We start from the raw sequence: 21,380 nt of genomic DNA, 5'->3' as shown, positions 1-21,380 counted from the left end.
GAAGAGGCTAGATAGTAATGGAAAAAGTGATGGTTTTGGAGTTAGAGTATCTGAGTTCGAATTTGGTCTGCTTGCTTCCTTACTGCTTCTTTGCCTATTAGTAAAATGAAGTGATTGATGCTGATGACTTTCCAACTAAAAATGCTTTTCATTGACTCAGGATTTAGAATGTGCTGTAGTGGCAAATTCTGGTTACTAACCTACTTCAATTCAGTTGTAAAACATTTCTTAATCAATAGGATAAGAATTAAGCATTATATTAAATTATAACTTTAATTATTATGTGTATTTTTTGTTTCAAAAGAGTATCTGGTCTTAAAATCCATTAGTTCCCAGAAACTTCTTGTTAATTCCAAAGTGAATCAGCTCATTCACTGAACTCTTAAATGGCTTGCTTTTCCTCTATCCTCATTTTGTCTAGACAAGCTAGGCATAAATGTAATATGATTTTTCTGCAGTGGATATATTTAGTGCTTTGTAGATTATTAGGGGATAATTAAATTTGGCGTTATAATTATGATTTATCTAAAACTTGGTAGTTCAGTGCTTTAACTTTAAATGCTATTTTTGTCATCCATGTTAATAAAGTTTTACTGTTGATAAATATTGAAATAAATTTGTTTTCACGTTTGTAAAGTTCAAATCTATTGCTTCTAAATTCTCAATCCTGAATTTTCTAACATGATTTTATATGGTAGCAAATTGGAAAGAAGAAATTATGGTAGCTCAGTATCCAAACTACAATTAGTTAATTAGGGAAATACACATGTCTGGTTTAGGGTTTCGTATTTGCGTGACCTTTTAAAATAATGATCGAGGTATGCGTACTTTGGTGCAGTTTCCTGACTTGGATGACTTTTTCTTCAAAGGACTAATTGGAAAGTTATGAGATGGTCAGTATTTCTGGAGTACATGTTTGGACTCCCTCTGTTTCAGATGTAATAATGATAAATACTTGACTATATTTATTGTATTTATTTAGTAGGATTTAAGCTCCTTGAAGTCATAGACTGCCTCATTTTTTCATTTGTATTTCCAGCATACAATGTATAGTACCTAGTTGTTATTTAATAAGTACGTGTTTGTTGACTATTACAAATATGCTATTGGTTTATAAAGAGCTTTTCATGCATTTTTTTTCCATCCTCACAATAATGTTGTGAGGTGAGTAGTATAAGTATTATTTCCAAGTCCACTGTTCTTTCTATCATAGTCTGTGTAAGATTGCTTTCTTTTACAAATGTAAATTTGTTGTATTTCTTTTCTTAGAAGCTAACTGCCAAGACGTTCTTCTAAGTATAAATTCCTTTGCTTTTGAAAATTTTCTTTGAGATAAATATTTGGTTTTAATTGTAACATGCCACCTTATTTTGAGTTATTGAAGCTTTTGTTTGGAGTATGGAAAATGGAATGCTAAGACCAAACCTTAACATTCCAGTTAGTTATGGATTTGGCAATCATACTCTTGGTTTCAAGAAAAAGAAAAATACGTGCTTTAAAAGAGGTTTTGCCAAAGGAATATCCTTTGTTAGACAATATGCCAGGGTTTGGATTCTGGAAAAATATGATCTTCATAGTTAAAAATAACTAATTTAAAAGCAGATATTAGTATTTAGTGTGTGGTAGATAAAAACAACTATATTTGAGGATGGAGAAAGGAATAAGCATTTATACAGCACCTGCTATGTCCTAGTCACTGTGCAAAGTTCTCATTACTAATATTATCTCATATGACCCTCACAACAATTTTGCAAGATAGATGCTATTATTATCCCTGTTTTACAGTTGAGGAAACAGACAAATAGAGTTAAGTGACTTGCCCGGGGTCACATAGCTGCTACATGTCTTGGGCTGCAGCCTGAACTCTGCTCTTCCAGTCTTTAGGCCCAGTGTTCTGTTCATTTCCCCACCAGCCGCCTCTGTGCTTTCACATTTGCATGTGAAAAGGAAAAATTAAACTTTGAAGCTTAAAATATTGTCATCTTTAATGCCTTTTCTGATATATTGCATATGTGTACTTACATGCTTGTATTCTGAGAGTATGATGTAGTGGAAAGGGCACTGGGCTTGGAGTCATGAAAGACCTGGAATGCAGTCTTGCTTCTGAGACTTAGAAGTTGTGACCGTGATCAAATCATTTAATCTTTTTGAGCCTAAGTTTTGTTATCAACAGAATGAAGATAATTATACGTGTAATATGTACTTTATTGGATTATTGTGAGGATCAGATAAGAAAAATCTGTGTAAAACATTTTGTTTTGCAATTCTTCAGAATACTGTATAAATGTCAGCTATTATTGTCCCATTTTTCTAAAAGAAATATGGATTTTCCTACCATATTAATGACATTAATTAATAGACCTGTAAAGAATAATATGTTTGAAAAAGCCATAAAATTTTAAAGCAGAAAGAAACTTAGAATCAAGTTTAACTTCACATTATAAATGATGGCTCTGGGGCCTGGTGATTGGAAACAAAACCCTACGACTAGCAAGTGAAAATTTTTTTTCTAATATATCATGTTGCTTCCGTGAATATACTTGATTTTGCCTTTTAATCAAATGCAATACAAAAGCACAAGATTTGTATTTAGTGGACCTGGGTTCAGATTCTGAATCTTCCACTTACATTCTCTTGGGCAAGTCACTTATCTCTTTAGACTTAGTTTCCTCATTTATGAAATGAGAGATGTGGACTTAGAGGACCTTTAAGGTCTCTTCTAACTTTAAAACTGTGGCCTTCTGTTCTCGTCAGTTTCCATGTTAGCTGGATATATTATCTTGCCTCCTTTTTGCCACTGGAAAAAAGAACAACCCCAAAGTATTAAAAATATAAATAATTTATAAAATCAAGAATAATGAAAAGAGTTGATTTATTTGTTTGATGTCATGCAGCAGCGGAGTAGAAAAGTTTCAGCTATATGTGTGGTTCTTTTCATATATCTAACTCTAACTTCACTGAATTACTGAACCAGTTCTTTCTTCCTCTCTTAATTGTATAATGGATAAGAGTCTTTTAAAATAAGAATGTGTGCCTGTATTGCTTATTAGAAAAGAAGCAAAATGTACTTCAAGAATTGGCAAATGGACAAGGGGAAGTGAGTCAGGTTGCCTTCTGAATTGAGATGCTTCATCACTCTTCATTGCCCTGTTATGGAAACATTTATCTAAAATGCTGCTGTTCATGGAAATGTGAACTTAAATTAATAAATGTATTCAAACTTCTTAAGTTACTGCAATTACACCTAACCTGGAAAAATGTGTGCTTTTTAAAGTACATTTTTCTGAGTAATGTTCAGTAGCAAATTATATTTATAGAACATTAGGTTTTAATCATGTTGTCTTTATACTTGATATAGTAGTACTTTTCCTCTCCTTTCAGTGTTGGGACAAAGTATCATTAAATTACTTAATAAAATATGTAAAAATAAGTAGGCAAAGGTGATAGAGAGTGGATGGGGTCAAGCTTTTGAAGAATATGACAGAACTCTCTGTTTTGTGAAATGGTCCCAATAACTCATCAAGAAGATATACAGCAAAGGTTACTTCTGCGATATTAAATGGCACTAAGTACAAATAGAATATATTTGCTTTGCTTTTCATTTTATTTTTTATTAAACATTTATTAATTTATTTATTTTTAGTTTTTAACATTTACTTCCACAAGATTTTGAGTTCCAAATTTTCTCCCCATCTCACCCCTCCCCCACCCCAAGATGGCATGCATTCTGAATACCCCTTCCCCTAATCTGCCCTTTCTTCTATCACCCCCCCCTTTTCTTATTCCCTTCCCCTTCTATTTTCCTGTAGAGCAGGATAGATTTCTATACCCCATTGCCTATGTATCTTACTTCCCAGTTGCATGTGAAAACGATTCCTAACATTTGTTTTTAAAACTTTGCGTTCCTAATTTTCTCCCTTCCTCCCTCCCCACCTACCCTCATTGAGGAGGCAAGCACCTCGATGCATGTTATACATATATAGTCATATAAAACACTTCCATAGTAGTCATGTTATGAAACACTAACTATATTTCCCTTCATCCTATCCCACCGCCCATTTATTCTATTCTCTCTTTTAACCCTGTCCCTCCTCAGAAGAGTTTGCTTTGATTACCACCTCCTCCAATCTGTTCTGTCTTCTATCATCCCCCTACTCTCATCACCTTGCACCCTATTTTTCTATAGGTTAAGATAGATTTCCATACCCAATTGAATGTGTATGTTATTCCCTCCTTAAGCCAATTCCAATAAGATTCACTCGTTCCCCCTCATCTTCCCCCACTTCCCCTCCACTGTACAAGCTTTTTCTTGTCTGTTTTATGTGAGATAATTTACCCCATTCTACCTCTCCTTTTTCTCCTCCCAGTATGATCCTTTTTCACTCCTTAATTTTATTTTTTAGATACCATCCCTTCATCTTCAACTCACCCTGTGCCATCTGTCTATCTATCTATCTATCTATCTATCTATCTATCTATCTATCTTTTTTCCCCTCCAACTACTCTAATACTGAGAAAGGTCTCATGAGTTACAAATATCATCTTTCCATGTAGGAATGTAAACAGTTCAACTTTAATAAGTCCCTTGTGATTTCTGTTTCCTGTTTACCTCTTCATGCTTCTGTTGAGTCTTGTATTTGAAAGTCAGATGTTGTATTCAGCTCTGGTCTTTTCATCAAGAATGCTTGAAAGTCCTCTATTTCCCTGAATGTCAATTTTTTCCCCCATGAAGGATTATACTCAGTTTTGCTGGGTAGGTGATTCTTGGTTGTAATCCTATCTCCTTTGGCCTTTGGAATATCATATTCCAAGCCCTCTGGTCCCTTAATATAGAAGCTGCTAAATCTTGTGTTGTGTTTTCACAGTACTTGAATTGTTTCTTTCTGGTTGCTTGCAATATTTTCTCCTTGACCTGGGAACTCTGGAATTTGGCTATAACATTCCTAGGGGTTTTCCTTTGGGGATCACTTTCAGGAGGTGATTGGTAGATTCTTTCATTTTCTATTTTGCCCTCTGGTTCTAAAATACCAGGGCAGTTTTCCTTCATAATTTCTTGAAAGATGATGTCTAGGCTCTTTTTTTGCTCATGGCTTTCAGATGGTCCAGTAATTTTTAAGTTATCTCTCCTAGATCTGTTTTCCAGTTCAGTTGTTTTTCCAATGAGATATTTCACATTCTCTTCTTATTTTTCATTCTTTTGGTTTTGTTTTATAATTTCTTGATTTCTCATAGAGTCATTAGCTTCTATTTGATCCATTCTAATTTTTAAGGAAGTATTTTCTTCAGTCAGCTTTTGAACCTCCTTTTCCATTTGGCCAATTCTGCTTTTTAAGGCATTCTTCTCCTCATTGGCTTTTGTCATTTGAGTTAGGCTATTTTTTTTTTAAATTTTTAGGCAATTGGGGTTTAAGTGACTTGCCCAGGTTCACACAAGTAGTGTCAAGTGTTTGGTCTGAGGCTGGATTTGAACTCATGTCCTCCTGACTTCAGGGCCGGTGCTCTATCCATTGCACTACCTAGCTGCCCCTAGGCTGTTTTTTAAGGTGTTCTTCAGTATTTTTTGGGTCTCCTTTAGGAAGATGATGAGTTGTTTTTCATGATTTTCTTGTATCACTCTCATTTCTCTTTCCAGTTTTTCCTCTGTTTCTCTTACTTGCTTCTCAAAATCCTATTTGAGCTCTTCCATGGCCTGGGACTGATTCATATTTTTCTTGGAGGCTTTGGATGTAGGAGCTTTGACTTTGTTGTCTTCTTCTGGTTATATGTTTTTATCTTCTTTGTCACCAAAGACAGATTCTGTGGTCTGACTTTTTTGTGCTGTTTGCTCATGTTCCCAGCCAGTTACTTGAGTTTTAAACTCTTTGTTAAGGTAGGGGTCTGCTTCCAGTGTGGAGAATGTACTTCTGTCTCACGCTTCAGGGGTTTTGTGCATCTGTTTTCACAGATACTTCCAAGGTGGTATGATCAAAAGAGAAGTGTTTACTCTGTTCCTGGCCTGGGCTCTGGTCTATGAGTGACCACAAGCACTCTTCCCTCGCCCCAGGACTGCCATCCAGAGCTGCGACCCAGATCCATGCATGGGCAAAGCAAGAGAATCCTGCCTCAGCACCAGCAACGATATCTATGCAATCCCCCTCTGGTCAGCCATTTGATCCCCCCACCGTCTGTAGGCTTAGAGCTCCAGAGGGAGCTGCTGCTGCTCTGGCCACCGCCCTATGGCTGTGCTAGGGCTAGGACTGGACCATGTTCCTCTCTCACCCAGGTCAAACAGATTGTTCCTGTTGTTGTCTTTGGTGGTTGTGGATTAAGAAGTCTGGAAACTGCCATAGTTATCTGTGATTCAGTCACCTGAGGCCTGCTCTGTCTTTGCCTGCGAGAGCTAAGCTGAGCTACACTCCTCTCCTGCCTGGTGCAGCAGACCTTTCCTGTCAACCTTCCATGTTGTCTTGGACTAGAAACTTGTTTCACTCTGTCTTTTTGTGGGTTCTTCTGCTCTAGAATTTATTTAGAGCCTTTTTTAATAGATATTTGGAGAGGCTTGGAGGAGAGCTCACGCAAGTCACTGCCATCTTCGCTACGCCTCTATAGAATTCTTTAATGTGATTATGAATACATTGCAAATTTCCTTTTGAGGACTATTTATTCTTATCCTTTGACCAGTGATCTGTTGGAGAATGGTGTGTGTGTGTGTGTGTGTGTGTGTGTATGTACATACATATTTGTTAATTGTTTATATATCTTTTTTTATTAATTTATTTTGATTTATCAAGAGTCACTTCCATATGCTTTTGAGTTTTACATTTTTCTCCCCCTCCCTCCCCAAGATGGTGCACAATCTGATACAGGCTATACATATACATTCCTATTAAACGTTTTCACATTAGTGATGTTGTAAGGAAGAATTAGAGCCAATAGGAGGAACCACAAGAAAGAAAAAACAAAACAGAAGAAAAAAAATAACAAATATTATGCTTCGATCTGCATTCAAACTCCATAGTTCTTTCTTTGGATGTGGATAACATTTTCTATCAAGAGACTTTTGGAGATGTCTTAGATCCTTGCCTTGCTGAGAAGGGCTAAGTCTATTGATGTTAGTCATCTCACAACGTGTCTGTTACTGTGTACACTTCACTCAGCATCAGTCCGTGCAAGTCTTTCCAGGTGTTTTTGAGGTCTGCCTGCTCATCATTTCTTATAGCACAATAGTAGTTTATATATGTTGAATACCAAACAGTAGAGACATTTGATACAAAGATTTTTTTTTCCCCATTCAACCACTTCCCTTCTCATTCTAGGTGCATTAATTTTTTCTGTGCAGAAGCTCAATATTATGTAATCAAAATGATCTCTTTTATTGTTTGTAATTTCTTCTATCTCTTGTTTGCCTAAGAGTACATCTACCTATAGTTGTAAGATGTATGTGATGTCCTCTTCTAAATTTTTTATTGTATGATCTTTAATGTTAAGATCCCCATAATAAAAAAGTTTTTTGTATAAATAAAACCAGTGTAGCCAAGATTAGAAGGAAACCAGAAAATTGGGGGGGGAACTTCATAGATAGTTTCTTAGATAAAAGTCTCATATCTCAAATATATAGAGAACTTTGTCAAATTTATAAGAATAAGAATAATTACCTAATTATAAATAGTCAAAGGATATGAACAGGCAGTTTTCAGATGAAGAAATCAAAGCTATATCTAGTCATATAAAAATGCTCTAAATAATTATTGATTAAAGAAATGCAAATTAAAACATCTTTGAGATATCAGATTGGCTAAAATGATAGAAGGGGGAAATGACAAATGTTAGAAGGGATATGGAAAAATTAGGACGCTAATACAGTGTTGGTGGAACTGTGAACTGAATCAACCATTTTGGAGAACAATCTGGAATTATGCCTAAAAAGCTATAAAACTGTGTTTACCCTTTGATCCAGCAGTACTACTTCATTAGGTCTGTTTCCCATAGTGATCAGGGACAAAAGAAAATAAATTATGTATTCTAAAATGTTTATAGCAGCTCTCTTTGTGGTGGCAAAGAACTGGAAATAGAGTGGTTGCCCATCAGTTGGGGAATAACTAAAGAACCCACAAAAAGACAGAGTGAAACAAGTTTCTAGTCCAAGACAACATGGAAGGTTGACAGGAAAGGTCTGCTGCACCAGGCAGGAGAGAAGTGTAGCTCAGCTTAGCTCTCGCAGGCAAAGACAGAGCAGGCCTCAGTTATATGGTATATGATTGCAATGGAATACTACTGTGCTGTAAGAAATGATGAACAGTTGAGATTTTAGCAAAGTAAGGGAAAGACTTGCATGAAATAATGAAAAGTGAAATGAGCAGAACCAAGTATACAGTAACACCAATATTGTTTGAAGAATAAGATGTTCTGAGTATTATAAATATTCATATCAACTACACAGGACCAATGAAGGAAGATGCTATCCATCTCTAGAGAAAAAACTGATAAATAGAAGTATGCATAGTATATTTTACACATATATCTATATACATATTACTATATACGTAGGTATTATATATATCTTTGTCAAATGGTGGTCCTCTCTAGTTTGAGTTGGGGGTGGGGAGTGGGAAATAGCCCAGAACTTAAAATGTAAAAAAAAAAAAAAATTAAAAAAAATAAGAGATCCCAATGTATCCATTGGGAATGTATTATGGAACATGATATAATGTGCTGGTCTAAGCTACCGGATTGGATTTATACTGGGAAGGAAATCTTGGTTGAAAATAAGATTATAAATATAATTTGTGATGTTAATATAAATAAGAAAAACCACATGATTATATCAACAGATGCTGAAAAGTCTTTTGACAAAATCCAGTACTTGTCTCTGTTAAAAAACAAAACACTATAAAGTGTAGGAATAAATGTACCTTTTCCTAATATAGCAAGTATCCGAAACCTAGAAGAAACTATCTAAATCCAGAGGAAACATTATATGTAATGGAGAAAAGTTAGTGACATTTCCTAAAGATCAGGAGTAAAGCAAGGATACCCATTACCAACACTACTGTTTGATATAGTATTAGAAATACTAGCTATGGTAATAAGAAAAGAAAGAGAAATTGAAGGAATAAATAAGTAGGAAACAATTATGTGTATGATGATTTACTTAAACCCTAAAGAATTATCTAAAAATTTATTGAAACAATAAATTCAGCACAATTGCAAGATATTTTATATATCCACAAATTATTACCATTCCTGTATATTGCCAACAAAAACCTACAGGAAGAGCTAGAAAGAATATCCATTAAAAATAAGTATTGAAGCTATAAAATATTATGGAATCTTTTTTTTTTTTAAACTAAGACACAACCAGAAACTCTGTGAATCCAATTGTAAAGTCTTGTCTGCAGAAATAAAGACAGCATCTAAGGAGAAATATTAATTTTTCATGGGAAGGTTGAGCCAATGTAATAAAAATGACAACACTCCCAAAATTCATTTTCTTATTCAGTGCCATACCAATCAAAAGTAGCAAAGAGCTAGAAAGCATAGCTAGCTATGTATATGTATATATAAATGTATATGTATATATTATATGTATAGCTAGTAGCATAGAGCTAGAAAGAATAATAATGACATTCATGTGAAGGAATAAAAGTTTAAGAATTTCAAGGGTAATAATGAAAAAAAAGTGGGAAGATAAAAGATCTAACTAGTACCATATCTTAAATTATATTACAAAGCAATTATCATTAAGATCGTTTGGTATTGGTTTGAAAAACAAGTTGATCAGTTGATTCAGTTTGGTATACAATATACAGAAGCAAACAAGCTCAGTGTCATAGACCCTAAAGACCCTGCTGGGGTAACATCTCATTATCTGATGCAAACTGCTGGGAAGATTGGAAGACGATTTGGCAGAAGTTAGGCATAGACCAATATTTCCCATCTTATATCCAGATAAATGACTTAGACATAAAAAAAAAAAAACTGAAACAACAAAAAGACATTTTAAGCAACTTCGAGGAGCAAGGAAGAAATTACCTTTTAGATCAGGGAGTCAGCAAGCTATTGCTTGTGGGCCAGGTCTCCCCAAATCCCTCCCCAGAACCAGACTGGTTTTGTATGGCAGGGAGCTTAGAATAGTTTTTAAGGTTTTAAAATACAATAAAACTTTATTCAAAAGTGGTATAACCATTTTTAGCTTGCAGGTTGTACAAAAACAAGTAGGGGACCAGATCAGGCAGTCATTTGCAGAACCCTGTTTTAGATTTGTGGCTAGGGGAAGAGTTCATGACTAAACAAGATATAGAAAGGATTTCATAAGATAAAATGGGCCAATTTAGATTATATAAAATTTAAAAAAATTTATACACAAATCTAATGCAGTTAAAATTAGGAGGGAAATTGGGAAAGGTGATTTAGAATTGTGAAAGGAGAAAATCTTGATTTTCAGAAAAGGAAAGGGGATCCAATCTGAAAATTATATATCAATAAATTTGACTTAGAAACCTAAGGAAAAAAAAATTCTAGGATATACTCTTTAAGGGATGACTTATGAAGTTTAGAAATGGAGCAGTGATCATTAAGTGTTGATATATCTTCATTTATAAAGGTCATGATAGACCAGCCTTGTCTTGTTTGACAGGGTTGCTTGACTGGTCCTGTCATCCTGTCATCCAGCATATTACCTTCTCTTATTTCTATTAATTTCTTCTAATATTTCTATTAAATTGCTAATCTTTTACTTGAGTTCAAAATATTGGACCACAGAGTCAGATGATTAACAGATCTATATGTCTAGTCTTAGTTTCTCTTTTGAGCCCCATTCCAAATCAGCTGCCTATTGGACTTCAAAAACTGGATGTTCCTTCCATAGACACTTCAGACTCAACATGATAAAAACAGTCATCCTCTCCAAATCTACTCATCTTCTAAACTCCTCTTTCTTTTGAGGACACCAGTCACCTTGAATCTGGAGTTGTAACTTATAGTTTAAGAAGTGCTGAAGGAGTTGCTAGTGGAAAAAGTTTCAGAAGCCCTGACATAGATAAACAACGTTTGTGTCATTATTGACCCTTCACTCTCTATATCTAATCAGTTGCCAAATCTAGTTTCTACCTCCACAACATCTTTCCCAATCTTTTTCCTTCTCTCTACGGAGTCAGTTCTGCATTTATTAAGCACTTATTATGTGGTAATCACTCCATATATAGCTACCACCCTAGTTGCAGGCTCTATCACTTCTCCCCTAGACTATTCTAGCATTCTCCTATTTGATCTCCCTAGCTCAAGTCTTTCTTCTCCCCACTTTACCTCCACATAGCTGCCAAAGTGATTTTTTTTTAAAGTCTAATCATGTTATTCCTCTCTACTCAGTGCATCTGCATTCACCCAGGATGTGCTGTTTCCTTCTCACCTCCTACAGCATGTCTAGCATTTCTGCAGCACAGCTGGGTCTGGTGTTCCTTGTCAGCAGAGGTTCCCTTTATCTTCTCTGGCTCAGATGCCCAACACTCCTCACTGTCCTAGGGGTAAAAGTTCCTGTGGCTGGGGTGGAGGCAGCCTCCCAACGTTGCTAACCCCAGGACTTACTGCTTGTTGTTTAAGGGGACCTAGGACCTAGCCCACAGGTGTTTCTCTTCACAGGGACCAAACCTCATCCTGAGACTTTTTTTCAGATCTTCTCTGATTGTCCCAGGAGGACCCCTGTTCTTCTCCTACTCTTACTTATTTTTACTACTTAATGTTTGCCCAGAGGCACTATTTCATCTCTTTTGTGGAGGAAAATCTTGAGAGCTTAGAATTTTCTGACCTACTCCGCCATCTTCCCAGAATCTTCTCCAGGTATGTTTTAGCTTATGTAGTCTTCTAATAATTTAATCTTGTGTATTTTTGTTTGTTTGCTGCTATATTTTGAACAATCTTGTTAAAAGAATGTTGGTAGTTAGGGGACTGTCTACTAAAGTGTTACCTTGAGTTCTACATGGGTGAATGAAGTACCCCAAACCAAACTAAATCATGGATTGGAGTATTTAAATCAGTTCCTTTGTTATATTCTTTAATTTCTACCTTTTAAAAAATCTTTGAGAATGTTAATGCTCTCTATTCTAATCCTATCATTATGCAGATGAAGAAAATGGAGGACGAAAAATTTCTTGCTCACGATCACATAGTAAGTCAATGGCAGACCTATGAATGGAATCAGGTCTTTGGACTTCACTATGCTCCCTCCAATACATTATGCTAATATCTTCAGATCAACTAACTCATTTCTGCTTACTAGAATGTTTTTCGATTGTATGATTTTATGTTCATGGTAAAAATTTAAATTCTTAATTCAGTGATTTAATGATTTTTTAATTTTAATGATTTCTACCACTTTACCTATCCAGGTCTGTCTCCCACAACAGGAAATCAGTTAATCAATCCACTAGCATTTCTTAAGTGCCTGATATTTGCTTACATGCCTGGCTTAAGCCTGGCTTAAGCCTGACTCCTGACACCTGACTCCAAATCAGGCTATATCTTTCAGGTTGGAGCACCCTTCCATCTCTCCTCTGTCTCTCTAACCTCTACTTATTGTTGAAGATCCAGATTTGGTTTCATACCATCCATAGTATCATTTCCCCCAACATGGATGACCACATCCATCTCTTCTTTCTCTGAATTCAGAATATTCATTTGCTATATTAACTAACAGTGTAGGTAATACATGATTAACTATTTCCTTGTAGTTTTTGTATACCTACTTAGATTGTAAACTATTAAGACTTCAGAGATCCCCTCTTAAATTTTTTTTTTCCCTTTCAGTGTTAATTTGGCTTTCAACAAATATTTGAATAATTACTGGATAAGGAAGTTTGGTAGAAACTGAGTGCTCTTTTAGTTAATTATATACAATTCACCCAAACTATTGTTTTTCTTTAGATTTTGAAGCCATTGTATTAAATATAAAAATGATTCCATCTATTATATTCGTTTTATGACTTGAATATTAATAATCATCTTTAAAATATAATTTTGTAAGAAAATAGTATCTCAGGGTAAAAATTTTCCAAAGAATGTATCTAAAGTTTTATAATGATAGTCAATGGGGAAAATTGGGTTTACTGTACAAAAACTCATCTCAAAGCAACTTTTCAGGGTTATGGCTATTACAGTCATTTAACCTATATATAAATAAGACTTCATATTTAAACCAGATTATATTATTTTTTTCAATAATTAAACCAAAGTAGTTTAAATTAAATGTAGGAAACAGCTTCTTAGATTGAAGGAATTTAATAGATTCCATTTGGTTGCAAATAGTTCTGGGTCACAGAGATTTGTTTGTAAGACAAAGTAGCCAGAAGGGCACAATTGGTACAGTAATGTTTCAGTTATGAAGGCCTTTCTCAATCATCTACAATACATTGTTATGAATAGGAAATTGCCTACCTTTAAGCATGTAGCAGAATACAGATCTCTTGCCTCTTTGAAATTAGAGGAAGTTATAGGACTGTGCTGACTAGTTCTACTGCAGATTTATCTTATCTCAGCTGGGCTTTCCCTGCAGCAAAGCAATCCTCTTATTCCACCTTAACTGATTTGCTATGCTTTTTACCACTGTAGCTTTTCCAATCCTTCTCTTCTCAAGTTTACCCTAGAACCTCTTTTCTCCCCCCTCCCCGCCCATGTTCTCAACAGAAAACCTAGCCTCATTCCTTACCTAGAATTGAGTTCATTTACCTTAAGCTTCTTCTTTTTCCTGGATCTTCAACTCACAACTTCATCATCCACTATTTTCCTTTTAACTTTGCTGAGGAGGTTGTTCTTCTTCCCAGGGCCAGACTTTTGCATGTCCCCTTGAATCCTGTTCCTTCCCATCCTCTCCAGCTTATTGTTCCCACAGTCATTACACCTGCTCTCTCACCAGTCTTCAATTTTCCCTTTATTCTGGGTCTTTCATTCCTGATTAAAAATATACCTAAGTCCTCCTTATCCTAGAAAACCTTTACTAGATAGTCTATCATTTCCAGCAGTTATCCTATTACTCTTCTTTCTTAGGAAAACTTAGAGTTACCAGTGATCTCTCAATTGCCAGATCTGGTGGCCTTTTCTCTGTCCTTATCTTTCTTGACCTGTGTTGCAGCTGACACTGGATTCTTTTCTGGATTTTCATAACACATTGCTCTCTTGGTTATCTTCATACCTCTCAATCTGTTTCTTTTGGTTCATCATCCATTTCATGCCCACTAACTCTAGGTATATACACCAAAACTATGTCCTGGGACATCTTCTCTTTTTTTTCTTTACATTCTCTCTCTGAAGCCTGATCAACTCTCATCTTCGTTTATCATCTCTCAGTGTCATCTCAAATGACTCTCAGATTTTTATATCCTCCCTTAGCCTCTTCTTAGCCCCCATCCTGCATCATCAACAATCTATTGGACATCTAAAACCGGGTTCCCTGGAGGTGCATCTCAAACTCTACTTGTCCAAAACAGATCCCCTTTTCTCTCCCCAAACCTAACCCTGTTCTCAAACTTACCTAGTGTTGTCAAGAGCACTACCTTCCTTTAAGTCACTAAGGTTCTTATCCCTGGTTATCCTCTACTTCTTTTTTTCACTTATCCAAAATCTAATTAGTTGACATATTGTGTCATTTCATCACCACAGTTTTAACATATGTTCCTTTTTCTTAACTTATCTAGCCACCACTGTGCTTCTTATCACCTTATGCCTGGACCACTATGATATCCTAATTGGTCTCTTTGTCTTAAGTCTCTCCCATGTATTTTTCATAAAGCTCTACCAAAGTGATTTTCTTAAAGTATAGATCTGACCCTGTTACAACTCAGTTCACTCTAGTGACTCCCTGATAACTCTAGGATGAAATAGAAACTCTTGTCTTTGATATTTAAAGGTCTTCACAATCTGACCCCTTCTACCTTCTCCAGTCTTCTTATATAATCGTCCCTTCCACACATTCTGGGGAATAGCTATATTGACCTGTTTGCTCTTTGTCATGCAGACTGTTCCATCTTTCATCTTTGTGTCTAGTTACTTGCTCTCCCCCATGAGTGGAATGTTCTCCTTCCTCACCTTTGCTTCTTGGGATCACTGGCTTTCTCATAAAGTTCAGGAGTGAAGTAGTCACTGCCTCCACTATTAAAATACGAGCTATAGCAACAAAAATAGGAAAAATAAATTAGGGGGCAACTAGGTGGCGCAGTGGGTACAGCACTGGCCCTAAAGTCAGGAGGACCTGAGGTCAAATCCAGCCTCAGATCAAACACTTGACACTTACTAGCTGTGTGACCCTGGGCAAATCACTTAACCCCAATTGCCTAAAAAGAAAAAAAAAAGAAAAATAAGGAGGCAAAACAATTTTGATTTATATAAATATAATTATAAAACAGTTTTTAAAAAATAGAAATAAAGGAAGAAAAGTAATTGGAGATATATTCCATGTTCATGATTAGACCTTAGCAATATAGTAAAAATTACCATACTGTTCAAATTGCTATACAAATTTATTACTATATCAATCAAATTATCCATGGGATATTTTAAAGAATTTGACAAAATAATGAAATTCATTTTTAGGGATAAAAGGTAAAAAATATCAAAAGGTTATGAAAAACAACCCTCATTGAACCTAACTCTGCCTTCTTGCAATTTCATAGAGTTCTATACTCTGTTGTCAGCCAAACATATAATCCTGTATTGCTGCTTTGAGTTCTGGATCCTTTCACTGAAATAGGTGTCCATATTTTCTGAACTCCGTATTGGGACAGATAGTATGATAAAGCTTTTTTCTATTGTTATTTCTTCCCTATCACAATAATCTTTAAATGTGGGACAGTTCTAGAAAGTCTAGACTGTATTATTACTACTTTCCTTTTAGTTCTTTTGATTACATCCATGCTTATTTATCCTCCTAGCCCTTAGAGCTCCCTATTTGCATCATTAATATCATCCCTTTCTTTGTTACTCAGGTTCAAATCTATCATCACTTATAGTCCATCAACCATGAATTCCACAGAATATCAAAGATGGTAAGGGTCTTAGGGCCATCTAGTCCAACTCCCATATCCTACAAATGGGGGAAACTAAGGCTCTGAATGAGGAACTGGCTTAGTAAGATTGTGTTAGAGTCAAGATTAGAATCTAGGGTTATTGATGCCCTAGTGTGTGCTGTTTTATTTACTTTTATCTCTAGGACACTGTGTTGACAAGCTTCTTGCTGTTTTTAAGGGGGAAGAGATTCTTAACCTTTGTTGTTTTGTCAGTTTGGTGGAACCTATGGATCCCTTTTCAGAATAATGTTTTTGAAGGCATAATAAAATACATAGGATTGTCATGGAAGCCAATTATAGTGAACTAGTTATCAGAATAAAATTATTTTGAAAAACAAATGTAGTAACCCTGGGTTAAGCATCCCAGGATTAAGGGGAGCCAGGTCACAGGCTCTTCACTCTTGCATAATATGTAATGCTTATGGAGCATTTTCAGTTTTATCAAGTTCTTTTCCCATAACAGGCCTGTGAGGCAGGGAATATAAGGTTTGTTACAGACAGTGTTTTTGATTGTGTAGTACCTTTATACTTTCAGCTTTGAATTTCACTTGACTTTTGTAAACAATTGTCTCTTTTACAGATGAGAAAACTGATGTTCAGAGAGGTTAAGTGACTTGCCTAAGTCATTCAGCTATTAAAGGTCAGAACTGAGATTGAGACCCAGGTCTCTTCAAATCCAGTCCTCTTTTCACACCATGCTGCCTCCTTTTTTGATTTTCTTGGGATCTGTTGATCTAAGCAGATTATTGTCAGTAAGTGGCTAGCTAATATACTTTGTAAGCCTTAAAGCTCTGTATAAATTTAAGTTTTTATTATTAATTTCCATGAGAACTGGAATCATGTCTTAAACTTTGTATCTTCCCCAGTATGTAGCCAAGATATAGGTTCTCTTCCCTTGAACCTTGTGGAGAGCAAATGTTTATTTGCAAACATAAAAGCTTCCTGGGTTGACTGCTATGTAGACACAAATCTGCATATTCTATAGGGTTTTTAATTTAATTATTGAACCTATATTGGGTAAAATGAAGTAGTGTTTTAGGAGAGATGGAGCCCTCCTGTGAAGTTAAGTGGGAAGGTCTTTCTGAGGTCATCATGTTTTTAGGCACAAGTGATTGATAAAAATCATATATTTTAAAGTAACCTAACATTGACTCTTTTTGTATTACATTGCAGGAATTCTAATGAGCCTTTGACCTTCACCTTTTTACTAGTTGGAATGTGTTATCAAGTTTGGGTACAGTGCCTTCAAAACCATCATGTAACAGCAGATGGATGTCACTTTATACAAGTTGCTACTTCAAACCAACATTTTTGACTGTAGGATCCCCGTACCTTCAGCCTTGAATTTCAGTTTGTTGTTATAAACAAAATAAAAGAAGTTCATGTAGTGCTTGCTCTAGCTTGAGTCATCATGAGTAGCAGTCTAGGAAAAGAAAAAGACTGTAAAGAGAAAGACCCTAAAGTGCCATCAGCCAAGGAGAGAGAAAAGGAGGCAAAGGCTTCTGGAGGTTTTGGAAAAGAGAGCAAAGAAAAGGAACCTAAGACCAAAGGGAAAGATGCCAAAGATGGAAAGAAAGACTCCAGTGCTGCACAGCCAGGTGTGGCTTTTTCTGTGGACAATACTATCAAACGCCCCAATCCAGCTCCTGGGACTCGAAAAAAATCTAGCAATGCTGAAGTGATTAAAGAGCTAAACAAATGCCGGGAAGAGAATTCAATGCGATTGGACTTATCCAAGAGATCTATACACATGCTTCCTTCATCAATCAAAGAATTGACACAGCTAACAGAACTTTATTTATACAGTAACAAATTACAGTCTCTCCCAGCAGAGGTAGGCTGTTTAGTGAATCTAGTAACACTGGCACTGAGTGAGAACTCACTGACCAGTTTGCCTGACTCTCTTGATAACTTGAAGAAGCTTCGAATGCTTGACCTACGGCATAACAAACTGAGAGAAATTCCCTCAGTGGTGTATAGGCTAGATTCTCTCACCACTCTTTACCTTCGTTTTAATCGAATCACTACTGTGGAAAAGGATATCAAAAATTTGTCAAAACTTATCATGCTTAGCATTCGGGAAAACAAAATCAAACAACTACCTGCTGAAATTGGTAAGAGATTTTTGATTGTGATTTTTTTTTTTTCGTGTGTTTAGGATGCTAAATGTTTTTGTGAAGAATTGTAGGTTTGTGTCAGTGAATACATGAACTTCTTTTTTTATTTTACCTTCATTATAAGACTTTCAGCAAACTTTGATTCTTGAGCTTTTAGCAGTATCAACAGCATGATGACATAATCCTAAGAACACTAGTATAAATGTTATCATCCTCAGAATGTATGCATAATGGATTCAGACAACTTTATATAGATGTAAAGGTGCATCTTTCATATGAAGACAATGGTTATTGTTTCAGATGAAGATTATTCTTTAAGTGGAGAAAAGGATCATAGGATTTTAGAATTGGAATGAGCTTCAGAGGTCATTCAGTTATACCTCTGCCTCAAGGTTGAAATCACAGCATCTCTAACAGGTGATCATCAGATTTCCATCTGAATAATTCCAGTAGTGAAAAAATCTCCATCTCTTGAGGCAGTCTATTCTGTTGGAGGACTACTCCAATAGTAAATTCTTCCTTATAATAGTCTAACAGTGATAGCCTCATAATTACCACCTAATTGTCCTGGTTCTGTTCTTTGGAGTTAAGCAAAAGGATTTAACTCTAACCCTTCTTCTACAACTGTTCAAATATCTTGATGCCTCAAAGTTTTATCCAGGCTTTACACCCATTTCCTTTGATTACTCTTGAGTCCCCTAACCATCTTGGTTACTTTATCCTGAATCCAGGCAGGCTACCCAATCAATGTCCCTTCTAAAATATGGTGCATAGAACCAAACATTAATTCAAGTGTGGTCTGAACAGTGCAGAAGATAATGGGATTATCATTTAATTTGTTTTAAATATCATTTGATTGCTATGACATACTATTGATTCTTGATAAGCTTACAGTCAACAAAAAAAAAATATTTCTCACATGATCTGCTTAACCATGTCTTCCCTATCCTTCACTTAAATGCTGTTAATTTTATGAACTTAAATATGTGAATTTGAATTATAATTTATTAAACATCATCTTACTAGATATGGCCTGTTGTTCTGGCCTTTTGAAATATTTTTGTCTTGGTTTGTACTTCGTTTCTAAATCATTGCCTTCAATTTGTAAAACCTTTATTTAGATGAGCATGCTGGCCAGCAACAAATAAGGGTATTTTTCTAATCTTTACTTCCATTACCTCTGTACAAGTGCAACAGATTTGACAGATTTAATCTCTTCTCCCTGCCTTACCCAAATCTATCTCCAAACATATACATTTTGATACAACAGGGCCTTCTGATCCAACAGGTTGTCAAATAAGACAGTCATTTTAAGTATGCTTTTGAGTTGTATGAAAACCAAGTAAATATTTGAAAGTAATAGTAATAGAAAAGTTAAAAAAAAAAAGACGTGCTGTTGATGTTTGTTTCAATTTACTTTTATTTCTGAAAAACTATTGTGTCTAATCATGTTGAAATTTTAAATCCACTCAGACTTTGTTATGCATTTTTTGGAGAACTTTTTTTTCTCTCTAAATAGAGGCAGCTAGTGGCACAGTGGATAGAGTGCTGGGTGTGTAGTTAGAAAACCTGAGTTCAAATCCAGCCTCTCAGTGTAATCCGGCAATTTACTTAACTTCTGTTTGACTCAGATTCCTCATCTGTAAAATGAAGATGATAATAGCAACTACCTCTAAGGGTTGTTGGGAAGATCAAATGAGATAATACGGTAATAAAGTGCATGGTGCTTTATCACTACTTATTCTCTCCCTCTTTTCCTTCTAAATTGTCTTATATAAAAAAGCTTACATTCTATGGATAGATAGACTTATCTATATTGTTGGGATAGAAGCATTTTTACATTTTCAGATATGAGTTCAGGTGGTTGGTCTAGTTGTGGGAAAGGCTAGAATACTGCTTTCTATACAATACTCAGTTAATAAACATTTATTATGCACCTACTATGTGCCAGGCACTGTGCCAAATGCTGAAATACCCCCCTGAAACTGCCCCACCCCCAAGTCCCCTTTTGGAGAAAGGTAACATGAAAACAACAATGTTCAAACAAGATACATACAGGATAAATTAGAGGTCATGAACAGAGAGAAGAGGCTAGCAATAAGGGGGATCAGGAAAGGCTTCTTTTGTAGTAGGTGAGATTTTAGCTTGGACTGGAAGGAAATGAGGAAGGGGAGATGAGGAAGGAGAGAATTCTGGGTGTGGGGAACAGTCAGTGAACATCCATGGAGTCAAGAGATGGATTGTTTTGTGCTAGGAATAGCAAGTATCACTGGATCATAGATTATGGGGGAGAAGGAAGAGTAAATGTTAAATACCTTTCTATCAAATAGGTGTTTGATAAATGATTATTGAATTGAATTTTGAAAATCTTAGATGCCATATTACCTTATACTTTGCATGCACTCTGAGCTTAAGCCACTTTTATCTTTCGTTTTGGACTAATGAAATTACTTTAATCACAATTTTCTTAGTCATTGCATAGATATCATTAAAATGGTTCGGTATTATTCATGCATTGAAATATTTCAAAGAATTCTCTCCCTTATATTTATATAGTTTCTTCTGTAGCTTTTAATTTCAGTACAAAATTTAATTAAAATGTATGCTAATATCTCTTACTGTGGAACTGAATTATATCAGTATGAAATTCACAACACCGAATATCTCAATTTTTCTGTTTTCTTTCTGCAGAAAAAAATATCTCCTGTTTCAATTTTTAGACACTGATCTAAAAGCTTGACTTAAGATGAGAACAATTATTATACAAGTCTTTGTTAGTAAGGTCTTATACGATGTAGCTTACCAAATTTGCCGAGATTTAAGAAAGGCTTATTTTTTGACAAAACTAATGCTATGCTTCAGATCTACTTCCAGTTTCTGCTGTGTGAGTGTGGGTTTAACATCTTTATCAAAAGGCATAATTTATTATGGTCGTCTTTATTTGGAATAGCATATTTTAAAGTTACCTTACTGGCTTATTACTATAGCGTGACTTGTTTCTTGGTCTTGAGTACTAATTTTGTTTTTCATTATTATTTTTTAATCATTGTCTTTTAGAATAATACTAATAGTAGAAAACCTCAGGGAATGAGTTGGCAGTACAGATTATGATAATGTAAATTATGTTTTCATGTAATATCAGTTAAATCATGCAGTGAGAATAAATTTTACGCTTTTATTTTTATTTCCTCTTTCTTGGAGCATCAAATAACTATGATTTTAAAACATGGAA

General features: G+C 35.3%; 1 protein-coding gene across 4 annotated transcripts in view; it reads left to right on the top strand.

The window, feature by feature from the left end:
* Positions 1-21,380, top strand: part of SHOC2 (SHOC2 leucine rich repeat scaffold protein) — a 145,319-nt gene that overhangs the window by 32,346 nt on the left and 91,593 nt on the right. For 2 of the 4 annotated variants that reach the window (XM_027851604.1, XM_027851602.1), the window contains exon 2: positions 17,205-18,145. In XM_027851604.1, coding sequence (XP_027707405.1) covers positions 17,443-18,145 — 703 coding nt within the window. In that variant the 5' untranslated portion in view covers positions 17,205-17,442. Of the gene's footprint in view, positions 1-16,611; positions 16,784-17,204; positions 18,146-21,380 lie in introns of those variants that run through there. The other 2 variants (XM_027851601.1, XM_027851603.1) reach the window with 2 other exon arrangements.

Source organism: Vombatus ursinus, unplaced genomic scaffold (assembly GCF_900497805.2).
Source record: "Vombatus ursinus unplaced genomic scaffold, bare-nosed wombat genome assembly UNPS02009205.1, whole genome shotgun sequence".
NCBI classification, from domain to species: domain Eukaryota; kingdom Metazoa; phylum Chordata; class Mammalia; order Diprotodontia; family Vombatidae; genus Vombatus; species Vombatus ursinus.
Note: the sequence above shows the minus strand (reverse complement) of the source record. Positions and strands in the feature narration are given on the sequence as shown.